The 15,811-nt window shown below is 43.7% G+C and overlaps 1 protein-coding gene across 1 annotated transcript; it reads left to right on the forward strand.

Annotated features, from left to right (window-relative positions):
• Positions 1-519: 519 nt before the first annotated feature.
• SUOX (sulfite oxidase) lies at positions 520-13,746 on the forward strand. The gene is made up of 4 exons (XM_034412590.3): positions 520-990; positions 7,983-8,049; positions 10,448-10,619; positions 11,253-13,746. The coding sequence occupies exons 2-4, from the start codon at positions 7,994-7,996 to the stop codon at positions 12,675-12,677; spliced, it is 1,653 nt and encodes a 550-aa protein (XP_034268481.2). The 5' UTR covers positions 520-990; positions 7,983-7,993; the 3' UTR covers positions 12,678-13,746.
• Positions 13,747-15,811: the final 2,065 nt, after the last annotated feature.

The following is a 15,811-nucleotide window of genomic DNA, read 5'->3' on the forward strand; positions in this document are numbered from 1 at the left end:
ATGACCCCGAGACACTGCAACCAGTGGTGGGATTCAGCCAGTTCGCACCACTTTGGGAGAACCGGTTGTTAACTTTCTGAGCAGTTTGGTGAACTGGTTGTTGGAACAAATCATTAGGGCAGAGAACCGGTTGTTAAAACTATTTGAATCCCACCACTGACTGCAACCATCATAAACATGAGCCGGTTTCCAAGCTTCCAACCAAGGGCATGCTGCAATGGTCGTAAATGTGAAAAACGGTCATCGGTCACTTTTCTCAGTGTCATGCTAACTTTGAACAGTCACTAAATGAACCGCTGTAAGTCGAGGACTACCTGTATTTAAGTGGTTCACTTTTTTATTCTAAATATTGAAAAACCCAGCAGGTATTAGTAAACAGGGCAGGCTTCTCCATGCTGACGAACGGCCCTGATGGCTGAGAAGTATGGGATTTGTATTCCAGCGCCCTAGGAAAGGGATATAGGAAGCCCCACGCCCTGCCAGCTAAATCCAGAGGTCGGAGCCAACCCCTCCGCTGGTGCCGGAGTGGGAGGGGCCATCGTGGCGGTACCTGCGCACCACGGCCTCCAATCGGAGCATCCTGAAAGGCGCACCGGGCGAGGGAGCCGCCACCGACCCTCATTCCGGAGAGAGCCAGGAGCTTTATCGGCATCGGCGCGTCACCGACCCCAGAAGCGAGAGCGGAGCGGGTCACCTTCCCGCCTTTCCCGAAGCAGGTCCTCTTTGGCCTCGGGCGCTGCGGGACGAGGTCGTGAGACGCGGTCCTTTCCTTGCGGTCTCCCCAAGGCGAAGGCGTGTCATCGCCGCCGCCGCCGCCGCCGCCACCGAGAGCGCGCTTTCCTCGGACCGCAAAGGCGGGCTTGACCGGCGGGCGCCAAGTCTCGAGAAGGTCCCGAGTTCGGCCCGACGAGAAAAAGGAGCGAGCGGAGGAATCGAGTTGGGAGTCCCAGCAGCGTTTCGGAGCAGCGGGTCTCTCGAGTGGAGTTCGGGGCAAGTTATCTTTCCGACACGCTTCCACGGTCCTGCCAGGCCAAGGGAGGGACACGTGTGTTTGGTCTGGCCTTGGGTCCTCTGGCTCTTCCCCGGAGCTCGGGGACCGCTGGATCCGAACCGCGGGCGCTGCGGTCGGCTGGCTTTGGGACCTAAACCCCGAAAGCCTTTTTTTTTTTTTCATCCACCCCCCCTCCCCTTTCCAAGAGGCCTGTCCGTTTGCTTTGATCCAGAGTAGTGGGGCTGCATTGCCAAAAGCGGGTAGCGCTACAGCTATTGTGTTGCAGGGTTTTTCCTGAAAGGGTAAATAAAAACGTTTAGCGTTTGTAAACATCTGTTTTGCTCTTGAGCCACGTTAGTGCTGTTGCAAAACACACACCCAAAAAAAAAAAAGCCCCGGAATGTGTGTTTCCACCCAGTTAGAACATTGCTGGAGCTTGCACAAATTGTGCTGGTGGGTTGCACACCATTTCACGTATTCTGCTTTGATCTGCACCTTTCAGGGCATTGAACTTGGAGACTCCCCGGTTGGCAGCCCTGTTGTCCCCAGCCTGCCCAAAATCATGATTGAGGGGTTGTTGTTGTTGTTGTTGTTAAAGGCAAAGTCCACCTTTTCTTTAGGAACCAAAGGTAGGCTAGGTAACGGGTGGGTTCTAAAATTTTTTACTACCGGTTCTGTGGGCGTGGCTTATTTTGTGGGCATGGCTTGATGGTCATGTGACAATTCTTTAGGATTTAGCAGAGGTACTGGTCTACCAGGCTTTTAACTGCTTGCAGAGCTGTACCGGTCTACTCATTTGTTTTTGGAGGCACCGGTCTACCACCACACTGCCTTTTAACATTGATCAACTGTAGGGCGGCCCTTTGAAGCCTTTCCGATCAGCTGGGACTCAGGAGGCAGCAATAGATTGGGGGTGAGGCCAAATAAAAGGTAAGAATAACGCTGGGGGGCGGGGTGGGCAGAACCGGTTCGGTGACGTCATATCATCACCGCTACTGGCTCGGCGGAACTGGGAGGAACCCACCACTGCTAGGTAATGTAGGTAGTCCTTCACCACAACTGAACCCAAAATTTCCTAAGCAAGATAGTTGCTAAGTGGGGTTTGCCCTATTTTAATGACCTTTCTTGCCACCCTTAAGTGAATCACTGCAGTGGTTAAATTAGTTAAGTGAATCTGGCTTCCCCATTGACTTTGCTTGACAGAAGGTCGCAAAAGGGAATCACATGAGCCCGGGACACTGCAGCCGTCATAAATACATGCCAGTTGCCAAGCATCCAAATTTTGATCACGTGACCATGGGGATGCTACAATGGTTGTAAGTGGTCATAACTGTCATAAGTCATTTTTTTCAGTGCCACTGCCAAAAGCTTTGACGGTGAGTGAATGACTGGCCCACAGTCCCCTTGAGGTTTATGATGGACTGACTCTCCCTAGTGGTAGTCCAATACTGTACCATAACCAGTGCCCCATGTTGCCTCTTAATCTGGGGTACAGTAATACCATTCCCAGCTAATCCAATCAAGGCTGATAAAATTGTAATCTAAATGTATCGGGAATATACATGATTGAAAGAAAACATGTATTTTGGTGAATGGCTCACTTGTATTCATTACCGCTTTATTCTCAGGCATGTCCAGATGAAAATACTGGAAAATTTACTTCTATTTTTTTCTTTCACAACTATTAAGTATTTTCCATGGAAAATAAACATCACTTATAAGATATTTTGACCTACCCAGCCAAACAGTTAGTGTAGGGAAAGGATTTTTGTCCCAGCCACATAGTTTTAGCTGAATTTTTGCTAGTCTATGCCTATTCTTCCTATTTCTTTGTCCATAATCTGACAGCTGTTTGAACTTCCTTAATTAAAGTGATGGGATAATTGATAAAATGTAATTGTTGTCTAGACGAAAACAGGATAGAAGAACAGTGTGAAATAAATATATAAATGCGTGATAAAGCTATTAAGCATTGTGTCAACTTCCTTGACCCTGAGGGCCACATGCTTTGTATGGTGTATAAAATTGGCTACTTATTTAAGACGTGGCCTTTGAAAATCTAGTGAGCTCTTAGATGGTAGCAAAGAGATGGAAAAAAAATCAAATTTTGGCTACCAAATTAATGGCTCTCTGGATTTTAGCTGCCCTTATCTGGTAGCTATGGTCTCCAGGACTGCATTCCAGAAGAGGATAAAGCAATAGCTATTTTATTTGAGATTTCAGGGACTTTTAAGGAAAAAAATAAATATATTTAGCATTTGCAAATGCCTGCTTTGCTCTTATGCCTTGCTAGCGCCATTCCAAAACAGCCCCAGAATGTGTGCTCCTCCCATTCTAAAGAAACGCTGGAGGCCGCAAAAGTTATACTGGTGCACAAAACTTATATGCTTACATAAAACTACTCTTGCAGTAGTTATTAGTTTAGCAATATTGGAAAGGTTATCTTCCTGTACTTTGCTTGGAAAGCAAGGGAGGAGTGCAGATCTGCAACTCCAAATTTATTTCCTGGAGGCCTGAGTTTCTGTAAGCCCTTAATTGCCAGGTATATTCTGCTTAAGGATATTTTGCTTAGAGTCATAAATGAAAGGTAAAATTTCATTTATGATTCAAGAAACTTTATAGATAAGATTGCTCAAGTGTACAAAAATATTCATGTTTGTGCATAATGCAACATTCTTAGCAGTGTTGTACCATTAATAGGTATTATATGTTCAAAGGCCATCATAGACATTAACTGAGATAAGTGTATGCCTTGCATTGTAAACTAATCTAGTCATCCCATGTGTAACATAGGATCCAATTGATTTACTGAACCAAAAAAAATTAGATGCCATAATTCAGAAGATGCCTAAAAGCAAAAACTATACCAAAGGTGCTTTTTCAAAAGGCAACTGTATTTTGTTTTTCCTTGAAGACGTTTCACTTCTCATCCAAGAAGTTTTTCATCTTCAAGGAAAAACAAACTCCATTTGTTGCCTTTTGAAAAAGCACCTTTGGGATAACCATGACCTGGATGATTGAGAATCTCTATAGACATTTAGCAAAAACTGTACTTTTCATTTACATTGAGCTCATTTACATTGATCTTAAATTAAATCAGGAGAAATGGATCTATCCACAGAAGAATAAAAATGCTGTATGAAAGTCAGATCAGAAAATATACTCAAGGAATGTCCAGAATTTTGAAAGTGAGCTTTCTTGTTTGCAATATGAGATAAAGTTGAAAAGGGAGCACTTGCTTTTTCTCTGTGACTGTCAAGCTACTTAAGCTGTCAATTATTTCAGGAAAAATTGTGATATCTGTTCAAAGTTCAAATATTTCATTAAAAAGCAATCTATCCCTATTGGTCAACCAAACATTTCAGAAATAACAATGGCTAGAAAGTTGGATTTCATCCTGGACTTGAAATCTTTCCAGCTCATTTGATGGCTTTGGTACACTTCTGACTGGGTATATTGGATACCAGTTTTCATAACTCCTTAGCTGTCTGGGGATTAATGATGATATATTTGTTTGGAGAAATAATTTCAAAATACAGCTTACCTTTTGTTTTTTAACATGGCTCCAAGGCCAGGTATTTTGCAGAGTCTGTCAATAGTAGCTAGTTTTAGCATGTTGTAGCAGGTTGGACTGGAACCAGCTTGTAAAGTTGGGTTGGGACGTGGTGGAGTTCCAATGAATTTGGGTTCATCTTTTGAGCTCGATGGACGTTACTTCCGGTTGAGCCCGCACAACTTGTTTTTCTTATAAGCTGTGTTGCAGCTTGGGGCAGGCTGTGTTGCTCTTGGTGCCTGGGATTTATGGGTTTATCTTTTTCTGGGTTGCTGCTGTGACAGGACCATCGTCCCTGAGAACCAGCAATTGGACAATCAGATTGGGTGCACCAGGTATGTGGAACAATACCGTATGGACCAGTTATGGCCTACCGAGCAGTGTTAGGCTGTGTGGCAATGGAGAGGAGCACAACAATGGTGACTGAAGATTTTTTTAACATGGCTGTGTGGAATCAGTGAGCTCAGGTGTGATGATTGCTAAGACAACAGAGGTAGGTGAGATGGTCCAGGTGTCAAACTCGCAGCCCACAGGCCAGATGCGTCACACGCTGGCCACACCCACGCCTGGTTTAGCAAAGGGGGGAAAAGTTGTGATACGTCACGTGACGTCACCGTGACGACACAAGTTTGATATCCCTGGTCCACCTGAACCCTTGATAGCCGCCTGGAATGGGAGAGCAGCTATGGCTTTGGATCGGATTGTGCCTGAGTGGCCTCTACACAATGGATCCCGGAATTCTCCTTGGTATATACAGAATAGCTTAAGAGGTCTAAGTGGCAATCTAGAATGACACTGGCAAGCAACAAAGAGCGAAGATGATTGAACAGCAGCTAGAGCTGCGATTAGTGCCTAGCTACTGGCAATAAAGATGGCAAAACTATTATTTCTCTGCCTTTATTGCCTCTGCAGATAGCAAGCCAGCAGCCCTGTTTCCGGTAACCCAGTCCCTCCTTGGAGGGAGTCATTCTGAGTTTATCTCCAGAGATACTGTGAGGGATACACTGATTATCTAGTGGATAAAGTTGCTTGGGTTCGCTGTGTTGAATTCCAGCCTTGGTGCAGGGCAGGGGTGAAATGTAAAATCTGTTACTACCGGTTCTGTGGGCGTGGCTTGGTGGGGGGGTTAATGTGACTGGGTGGGCGTGGCCAACTTTTTTTTTTTAACTTTTCAAAGTATTTTTTCTAATGCTGCCGATCAGGAACTCAGCTGGGATCATCAGAGAGGATTTTTAAAAAATGCCTCTCTGCCGATCAGGGAACTCAGCTGGGATCGTCAGAGACTTTTCAAAGCATTTTTTTTACCACCTCTTCGGCCAAGGGGTTGCAGAAAAAAATGCTTTGAAAAGCCTCTGATGATGCCAGCTGAGCCACGCGATCATCAGAGGCTTTTATTTTTAACTTTTAAAGGCATTTTTTCATCGGAAGAGGTTGTAGAAAAAATGCTTTTAAAAGTAAAAAAAAAAGCCTCTGATGATCGTGCGGCTCAGCTGGGCATGGTGGGGGTGGGTGCACAGGGATTTTTTGCTACCAGTTCTCCAAACCACCCGCTGCCATCGCTACCGGATCAGGCGAACCGGGAGCATTTCACCCCTGGTGCAGGGCCAGTGGAGGTTAGAGGGCTGGGTCTTACATGGTTATCTGGGAGGAGTTCAATCCTGCTGAAGTTGAGGAAGAGAACAGGGTTCTCACAGCTGTCAGTTCGGCCACCTCTGTGTTAGATCCTTGCCTCTCCTGGATAGACAAGGCTGCCAAGGTGTGATTGGGCCTGGGCAATAGTTACAGGTAGTCCTCCACTTACAACCATTCGTTTAGTGATCGTTCAAAGTTACAACGGCACTGATAGAAGTGACTTATGACCTCTCCTCTTATTTAATATCTTCACGAGGCCGCCAGGTGACGTGATCTGAAGTTTGGAGTGAGTTGTCAGCTGGTTTTGTTGGCACCTTTGGATTATAATATCTCTTCATTTCTACTTGTACTCAATTTTATTTTGTTTTTCTCTTTTTATATTGTGTTTTAACTGTTGGTTAACTGTTTTGATGATGGTTCGCTAGCCATAGTCACTAATTTGAGATAAATTGAATAAATAAATAAAATAATTCTTTATCGTTAGAAATAGAACATGTTGCACAATTAAAATAGAGTTGCTCAGTTATTATTTGGAGATCTGCCCATCTAGGTCTTCTGCTCTGCTTTTAGTTTCCCAATTTTCCATCTGCTGCAGAAAGTAATACTCTCTTATCTTATCCCCCAACAGCTGTTGGTGTCTTTTTTTTCAACTGTGGGCTGGCAGAAACTGCAGCTGAATGTCTCTCAGGGCTGTTTTTAAAAACTTACTCTATGATAGGATCTTTGGGTTATATCCGAGCACTTTTAAAAAAAACAATAAGTAGTTAGGCTAAATGCTTTTTGCTTAGTCAAAATCAGATGAAGAACAGCTTCCCTGAATCTTATTCTCAAACCTGCCTGCCTGCCTGTATACAAAAACTTACAGCTTTTACAGGAATTGTAGCGTCCCATCAAATATACAAACTTGACAAACTACTTTTTAAGTTTCCTGTAATTAAAACAAATTGAGGAAGAGGAGGAGCTGCATAGTTTTGCCTAAAATTAAGACTGCTGTTTCCTACTCTGATTGGGATTGTCCATGAATTGAATAATAATTTTATTGCATTTATATACCTGCCCAACTTCAAGCAGCTCTGGGCGGTGTACAATTGTTAAAATATTTTTTAAAAACAAACAACAATAGAGTAAACATAAATAATAGAAGACAAAGGGAAAACAGTGGCAAAGAGAAACAGAAAGGAAGAAAAGGGTATCATTTGTACTCTCCAAAGGCCTGGACAAAGAGCCAGGTCTTTAAAGGCCCTTCAAAATCCTAGTTGGGTGGATGCCATTTGAATTTTGGGGTGGGGGATGGGGGGAATCTCAGTCCAGAGGGCAGGGGCAGCAGAGAAAATACACTTGTATTTTCAGTAAATGCCATTGCTTAATCGAAGGAACCTGGAGCATGCCAATCCTGCCAAATGGAACCAATACTATAAGAACTAAAGCATCTATTAAAAAGAAACCTAACATCCTTTTCCTGTAATTTAGTGGTTTTATATATATATTTTTTATTCAACAGCAGACTAATGAAGTGACTATCTAATGGGCATATCCATCATCTTGGCACGTCCTGATAACAATTAGCTTTCCAAACTGCTTTCTAGGAATAGCTGTTTAAAAATAGATTTGAATATTTTCTGTGCTAATCTCCAGCCATATTTTGATTTATAATGCTTACCGAGCCTAAGCCAATGTATGTATTTGCCAGCAGTAAAGTTAAGGAGAAGCATTTGATTTTTCAAAGGTGCCTATAGTAGGCATTTGTGAGATTTCCCCCCCCCCCTTTTTGTAATAACTTTTGCTGATTCTCTCTTTTGCATATAGATTTGGGGAAGATGTTGCTGTCCAGATCCAGCGGAAATGGTTTCTGTACCCTTCAGAGAACATGCTGGTATGAAAAAAGAGTTACTCATTTGAAAGCATATTTATAGTGAAGGGAAACTTTTAATTCTGAACAATGCATCCAAATTCAGAATTCCTGCTACCTATAATTCTGTCAAAGTGGATGCAAAAAGCTACAGTCCAGAACACTTTGTCAACTGGAATCTTAGACATGGTGGCAATAATTAAAAGTTATTATCAGAGATGCTTTTTATTAATGCTGTCTTGATGAAGTTAGAAGGGGTTCAGCTAAGAAGAATAATGAAATAACCTCAATATTCATTGTGTCATTATATTAAGATTGCTCATAAGTTATTAGAATATCATTGTTGACCATTTCCTTTTAGAATTATTTTTAGACAGTGAATTTGTTTCTACATTACTGATACCTTATAGCAGGGCTGTCAAACTCTTGGCCCACAGACCGGATGTGTCACGTATTGGCCACACCCAGTTTAGCGAAGGGGGAAAAAGTCCCGATACGTCCCATGACGATACCGTGATAACGCGAGTTTGACACCCCTGCCTTAGACGATTGAAAAAAAGACAGTAACGCTCAAAAGGTTTTCTTTTTAGACTGTTGATACTGTTTTAAAAAGTCTAAATTACCCAAATTTTAATCTCAGGCAAGACTAAATCAGTTTGATTAAATAATAGCAGTCTTGCAAGAGCTTATCTTGGTCTATCAACTTCTTCTTGTTCTCTTTTCAAACCTGTCCCAACTCTATCCTGCCATTTCCCCTCCCTCTCAGATAGTGTTACAGATTATTAATAAAAAATGTACAACTTCATAAAAACAAATCCAGACACCTTACCCCAACTTACCTAAATAATATTATTTCAGTCTGTTTGCCTTGGCTCCTTGCACTGATATATATAGGCCTCTAATCTTATCTATAAACGTTTCCTTTCCCTTTTAGCAGGGCTTCTGCCTCTACAGTTCCAGACCAAGGATACAAACTTAGAGATCTTTTTTATTGCTCATTCGTTTTCACCTTGAGTGGAGGCAAACATTAATCAGTAATGTTTGAGATTCCTGGAAAGCAGATATCTGACTCCGATGCTTTTGATTGCAAAAGTCATGTTCAGATGTTTCGGCTCTTCTACAAAGATTGAGCAATCCAAGCCTAGCAGAAAAGTTTCCTTTTTAAAAAAATAATTGATAGTGTACTGCTGGATTTTGTGCATGCTAAAATAGAGCCGGCAGTGACATGTTAAGCTTCTTGAAAAATTTGATCCATGTGCTTTGGTTATATTGCAGTCTTGGAGGCCAAACTCATTCTGACATTAAAGGCCCAAGTGGTGTTGTTGTTTTTTAAAGAAAATTGCAAAAACTTTCAATTGCAAAAACTTTCCTTGCCTCTGCTTTCAGGGAAATGTTTTTCCTTTTTCTAATCATAATCCGGAAGGTGCTTTCTTGTTGACTTTATTTTGAACGTTTCAGAAGCTTGCAACATGTGGTGAACGCAAGCTGCTCTCAAAAACAAAGCCGAACTCTGCCAAGTCAAGAAGGCCAGCCAAGGAACTGAACAAACTCTTGCGTTGGAGATCTGGCAACTCACCCTCTAGGTTGCCTGTTCACACTATTCTCTCTGGAAATAGGAAACCACCCTTTTGTTTTAAGAAGATTTATTTGAAAGCAGATTAGGGGGATTCTTAGGTTTTGTTGCTTGGAGACCAGAAAAGAGTTCCCTCTGCTTCTTGGCAGCCTCCTGTAATGCTTTCTCCCCCTCCTCCTTCTTCCAGTAATGGATTTCTACACTTTCCTTTGCCGTTGCTTTTCTCTGTTTGCATCACAGGCTTTGTAAGTGTGGCACATGATTCATCACATTCAAAAAGCTCATAGTTGTGACCCAGTACATTTAAAGGACGCCGGGACACCTCTTCTTAAATGGCTGCTTGCAGAATAGAATATGTGCTTTGTAGGATCAGAAAGGACTCAACCATGGTTTGTAAAACTCAACTTGAGAACCATTTGTCATTACCATCCATGAAGATCTGAAGGTAAAATAGGTAAAATAGCTTTGGCAGGCTGCTTGGTAACCTGAAGCCCTTCAGACCATAGAGCAGCCCTGCTAGACAGGATCAAGCATCCGTCTGATTTGGCCTGCTATCTTTTGTGGACCACAATCGTTTAGTTCCAGGAACTGTGCAAACTGGGTGGCAGTTCAACTGAACAGCTGATCCATGTTGCTTGTCCCTAATGCTCAGAGACACAGCTTCTAGCTTCTTTTTTTTCCTCCCTCTGTTTTGAGAGACCTCTTAAGATAGTAGGTGACATATTGTCTTTCTTTGAGAAATTATTATGATATTTCTCTGATCTTTCATTAAGAAAGGCTCAACTTGTGTGGAGTGTTTCTGGGTGTACATGTCTTCTTAAAGTATTGCATTTCTTTTTTTCCTTACAGGTTAAGAGAGATGCCTTGGAGAAACTGTCCTCCCACTTATTGGGTGCGGCTCCCCTTCTGTGCCCATAGCACTTGGAACGGTGCTGGCATCAGGAGGCGCAGGCTGATGGTAGCAGCGGGAGCAGGCCTGGGTGTGTGCAGCATCTTGGCTTATGGAAACCGCCATTGGCAGGTGAGGGAGTGAAAGATGGCACTACATGTCACACAGGAATGGAATGAGGAAGTTTTCAGGCTACTGGGGAAGGGTGGTGTTGAAACTCTGCTTCAGTTGAGACTTCCTAAATGCTTAAGAAATAGTGACTGAAAGGCCCTATTACTGAAGGGGCCCAAAAGGCATGTCCCACATGCAGTCACTGTGAGGCCTTTTGTGGCCAAAGAATGGATAGAGTCAAATATTAGTTCCCTCCTTAGCTTGGCACAGATGCCTCAGGCAGCCATTTTGCTGCTTAAAACTGCTTAAACTGCACCCCCATGTAGGGCCTGGCATCCCCTATTTTTGGACTGTGGTCTGGACATTTTCAAACCATGCCTGGTAGGCCTCTTGAGTTGAGAGAAACATCTCTGAATACTGTCAATGAAGATTCATAGTCATCCAGATAGAATTATCTGGAAGAAGTTAAATCATGACGGCTGGACTTACTTCCTTGTTGGTTTGAGACGTTTAGTTGTCCATCCAAGCAGCTTCTTCAGTCTGAACAATTTGGTTAGAGGAATCTGAGTAGGCAAAGAGAGTCGCTGGAATGTGCCAGCTCCAAATCCCCGTGTACTGTTCCTTTCCTGATTGCCTCTTTTGGTTTTCTCGCAGGCAGCCACGGCTGAGCCTCCAACGGCCACTACCTCATTCCCTCGCTTCACCCGAGAAGAAGTGGCCCGCCATCATAATGAAGCAAATCGGGTGTGGGTGACTTACGGCAATGATGTTTTTGATGTCACCAATTTCTTAGAGCTTCACCCTGGCGGCAAAAGCAAGATTCTTCTGGCAGCAGGCGGAGCTTTGGAACCCTTTTGGGCACTCTATGCTATGCATAAACAAGATCATATCCAAGAGATCCTTCAAGAATATAAGATAGGAGAGCTGAGCCCAGAAGAGCCTCCTCTGCCAAGCCCAGATGACCCTTATGCCAACGATCCTCCGCGCCACCCTGCCCTCCGAGTCAATACCCTCAAGCCCTTCAATGCAGAACCTCCGCCAGAGCTACTGGCAGAATATTTTTTGACCCCTAACCAGCTCTTCTTCAAACGTAACCATCTCCCAGTGCCAGTTGTGGACCCTGAAGCCTATCGCCTGTGTATTCAGAGTCCCTCTGGACAGAACCTGTCCTTCTCTTTGCAAGATCTGAAGCAGAATTTTCCAAAGTACGAGGTTACTGCCACCATACAGTGTGCTGGCAATCGCCGGGCAGAGTTAAACGCCATCCAGAATACCAACCGGCTCGGGTGGAACATTGGGGCCATTAGCAATGCCTGTTGGGGTGGTGCCCGCCTTCGGGATGTTCTAATGCAAGCTGGGTATCAACCAGGGTATGAGGGCCATGTCTCCTTTGAGGGCCTGGACAAGGATCATAGTGGCACTGTATATGGAGCCTCTATCCCTTTTCAGAAAGCCATGAGTCCAGATGTGGATGTCCTCTTGGCATATGAGATGAATGGGGAGGAGCTGCCTCGAGACCATGGGTTTCCTCTGAGAGTTATTGTGCCAGGAGTGGTGGGGGCTCGTCATGTAAAATGGGTGGCTCGGATTACAGTGGGGCCAGAGGAAAGCAAAAGCCAGTGGCAGCAAAAGGATTACAAAGGATTTTCTTCTTCCGTAACCTGGGAGACAGTGGATTTCTCCAAGGCACCTGCCATTCAAGAGATGCCCATCCAGTCTGCCATCACTGAGCCATCTTCTAAGACATCTGTCTCTCCTGGGGAGCTCAAGGTGAAGGGCTATGCCTGGAGTGGTGGGGGGCAGAGGGTGATCCGTGTAGATGTCTCCCTGGATGGTGGGAAAAACTGGCAAGAGGCAACGCTAACTGGTGAGGAGCAGCTGCCTGGCCAAGCTTGGGCTTGGAAGCTTTGGCAGCTGGATACTTTTGTGCCTCCTGGAACCAAGGAGTTGAACATTGTCTGCAAGGCTGTGGACACCAGCTACAATGTGCAACCTGAACGTGTGGAACCACTCTGGAACATTTTGGGAGTCCTCAACAATGCTTGGCATCAGGTCCGTGTCCCCGTGGAAGAGGAGTGAGAGGCCTGACTGGGCCTAGAAGCATTGAGGACTGCATCTTGGCTTCTCTAATTTTTTCTGCTGCTGCAGGGACATTAGCCCCTGCTCCTGGAAGAAACCAGGAAGAAGAGCTGAGTCCTTGAACAGTGGTCTGGTTCTGGTCTTCTTTCCTCATTCTCTGTGCAATTCCTGTGATTGTACAATTTAGGGGCTAAGGCAGGGGTGGGATGGGCAACTATGGCCTTTTACGACCTGTGGACTTCAACTCCCAGAATTCCTGAACCAGCCATGCTGGTTTAGGAATTCTAAGAATTGAAGTCCACAGGTCGTAAAGGGGTTTATAGTCTAAGGTGTTTATTTTCTTCTTCTAAGGGTGTGTTGGTCTCAGAAGTGTTGCTTGCTCTCCTTCACTTAGCTTTCTCCTTAACGGAGTCCACTTTCCTCAGGAATTTTGGATTTGGACTTTTATACTCTTTAGAATTCTTTCAGTTGTCAAAGTTTACCAAAGCGTTTGCTGGCTGGAGATCTTTTTTAAGGTACCCCTCCAAAGATTTATTAATGGTTTTGGAGCGCTTGACTCTAAACTAAATAACCCATCTTTTTAGGAACATAGGCCATTTTATTACCTTGCTTTCTCCATTCTGTGTGATGCCAACTTTGGCCTTGTCGTATTTAGTGCCTTCAGCTATTTTATGGGAGAACTTGAGGAGTCGATATTTTTCTCACAATTAACGCTGAGGAGTATCGGAAACTTAGCATTTTCCTTTAAAGACCTGGGAGCCTTGCCCCACATCAAGTCTGCCAATCAGTTCTTGCTGCATGAATACACCACAGCAACTCTTGTGAGCGATTATTCTGGGCAGGTTTTGTGGTCGCCTAGAATCCGTAATATTGGCATAAAAAAAACCTGTTATTCCGAATTGCTTTGATCTACTCTCAAGAAACACAGACTTGCTCATGCCTGGCTTAGTGGTTTCCTCTCTGTATTTCAAATGTTGGTGTGTTTTAACCTTGGTCAGCATGCCTTCATTAATTTTGTTGCTATAATTTTATTTATTTAGTAAACAACTTCAGACAGCTGTCCAACTCACACAGAGATAACTCCACGTGACTTAATAAGATTTTTAAAAACCAACCATGTAACAAAACCCACCCCACCCCCATGACAGCAACAAGACAATCAAATCAGCCATTTGATTGTCTCCATCTTCCATTCATGGCTCCCAGGCCTCCTGACAAAGCCACATTTTTAGGGTTTTTGGAAAAGTGGCAGGCTGGGGACCACCCATTCCTTTTGGGGAATAATGTTCCATAAAGAAGGGACCACCAGTGAGAAGACCTTTTTTTGTGGTCTCACCAGATAATAATCCTTAATTGATGAGACCTCTAATGTGCCCTGCCTGTCTGTTCTGGGTGTAATTTCTTGGTTTGGTTAGTGCACCTCCAGATTCTGCTGAAATAAGAGCTGTTTCTAATTTCTCATTTTTACATAAAATAGATTAGTTGTCCCAGGTATAAAACTGAATAGGATTCTTGAGCCATTGGCAGTCTGGGGAGAAGAGTAGATTTCATCAGCTGTTATCCTCACTAGAATTCTTTTCTTGTCTGGGGACTGACCCATGTTCTTTATTTGTAGAGAAGGGCCCGGACATGCACTTTGAGAAACACTTTAAATTAAGTCTCCTGAGCCAGCAGGTTTCACAGAGAGAATGGATCAAGATGAGAGGCTGCTACATAGGGGGATCCTGTTTTATGAAAAACAGCCAGGCAAGCAGGGGGGCTTTAGGCAGAAAAAGTTAACATTTTCTTTGCATAGCCTGAGCTTCACAGAGGGTCTTATATTGCCACACGAGTTGCTGCTCTTGGTGGTAGCAAATATTTAATTTTTCTTCCAGGCCGTGCCGGGATCCATTTTCCTACAAAGAAATCTCTGTGCCATCTTGACCATGTTTCTATCTTCCTATCACCTTTCTTGATACAGGTAGTCCTCGACTTACAACCATTCATTTAATGACCACTTGAACTTACAATGGCACTAAAAAAAAGTGACATGACCATTTTTCACACTTATGACCATTGCAGCATTCCCATGGTCAAAATTCAGATGCTTGGCAATTGCTTCATATTTATGATGGTTGCAGTGTTCCAGGGTGATGTGATCAGCTTTTGCAACCTTCGGACCTTCACCTGTCCGAAATCCAAGATACAAGGCTCAGTATCTCAGCATTGAGGAAGGGAAAGAAAGCTGTGGACCTTCCTATAAGGTGCTAAACCATAGTTTAACCATGAACTAATAAGCCATAAATGATGCTGTATGACTCATGAAGTTATGAACCATGTTTTATAACTGGGTTCACAAAACATTCTAGTTCAAACCAACCACACAACGGCTCAAGGTATCATTGGGCCAAGTTCCTTTTCGCTGCCCAACATTGAATTTTTGTTACATTACTTTTTGTTCCCTTTCACTCAGGGCCATCCTGTTTGAGAGCCGTAGATCAAAATAGCTGGGGCGGGGGGGGGGGGCATCAGGCTTGCCCGCAGGGGGTTCTGCAGAAGCTCTTCTGATTGCTTTGTTGCTTTGGGCATCAGTTCAAGACAGCAGCTAGATTGATTCCTCCACGTTGAGTGATGAGTTTGTCTGCACTTCTCCTGCATGTCAACACTGCAGCATGGCTGTATCAATCCTCAATGGTAGAGAAAGGGGTTAATGGAGGGAGAGCATTGCTGTGGATGTATTGTCTTCCCATTTTTAATAGGCTAAAGCCAAAAAACAGAATGAAAAAGTATCAGATGAAAGTTCTCTTATAACACTTCCCAAGCTCTGGAATTTAATTTTGGTTAAAACAAACAAACAAAAAGAAAGCATGCATCCTCCCATAAAAAGTGGTTTGTGTGCTTTTTTTTACCCTTTTTTTAAAAAGATACTATTTGCTGCCCTCTGTTGGGAGTGGTAGGAAAAGGACCTTTCAGTAATTCAGCAACAGAGACTAACTCCATGTAGGCTGATGTTGGATCACGATAACTCACTCTCAGGCAAAAATTAACTACTTGGAAATGGTTGAATGCAGAGCAGTACCTCGAGTGGTACTGCATTGAGAAAGCTGGCTTGATACGGCATCATGATTCAAGCAAAGCCAAAGCATTTTTGGAAA

Source organism: Pantherophis guttatus, chromosome 2 (assembly GCF_059756535.1).
Source record: "Pantherophis guttatus breed Tessera chromosome 2, ASM5975653v1, whole genome shotgun sequence".
Taxonomy (NCBI): Eukaryota; Metazoa; Chordata; class Lepidosauria; order Squamata; family Colubridae; genus Pantherophis; species Pantherophis guttatus.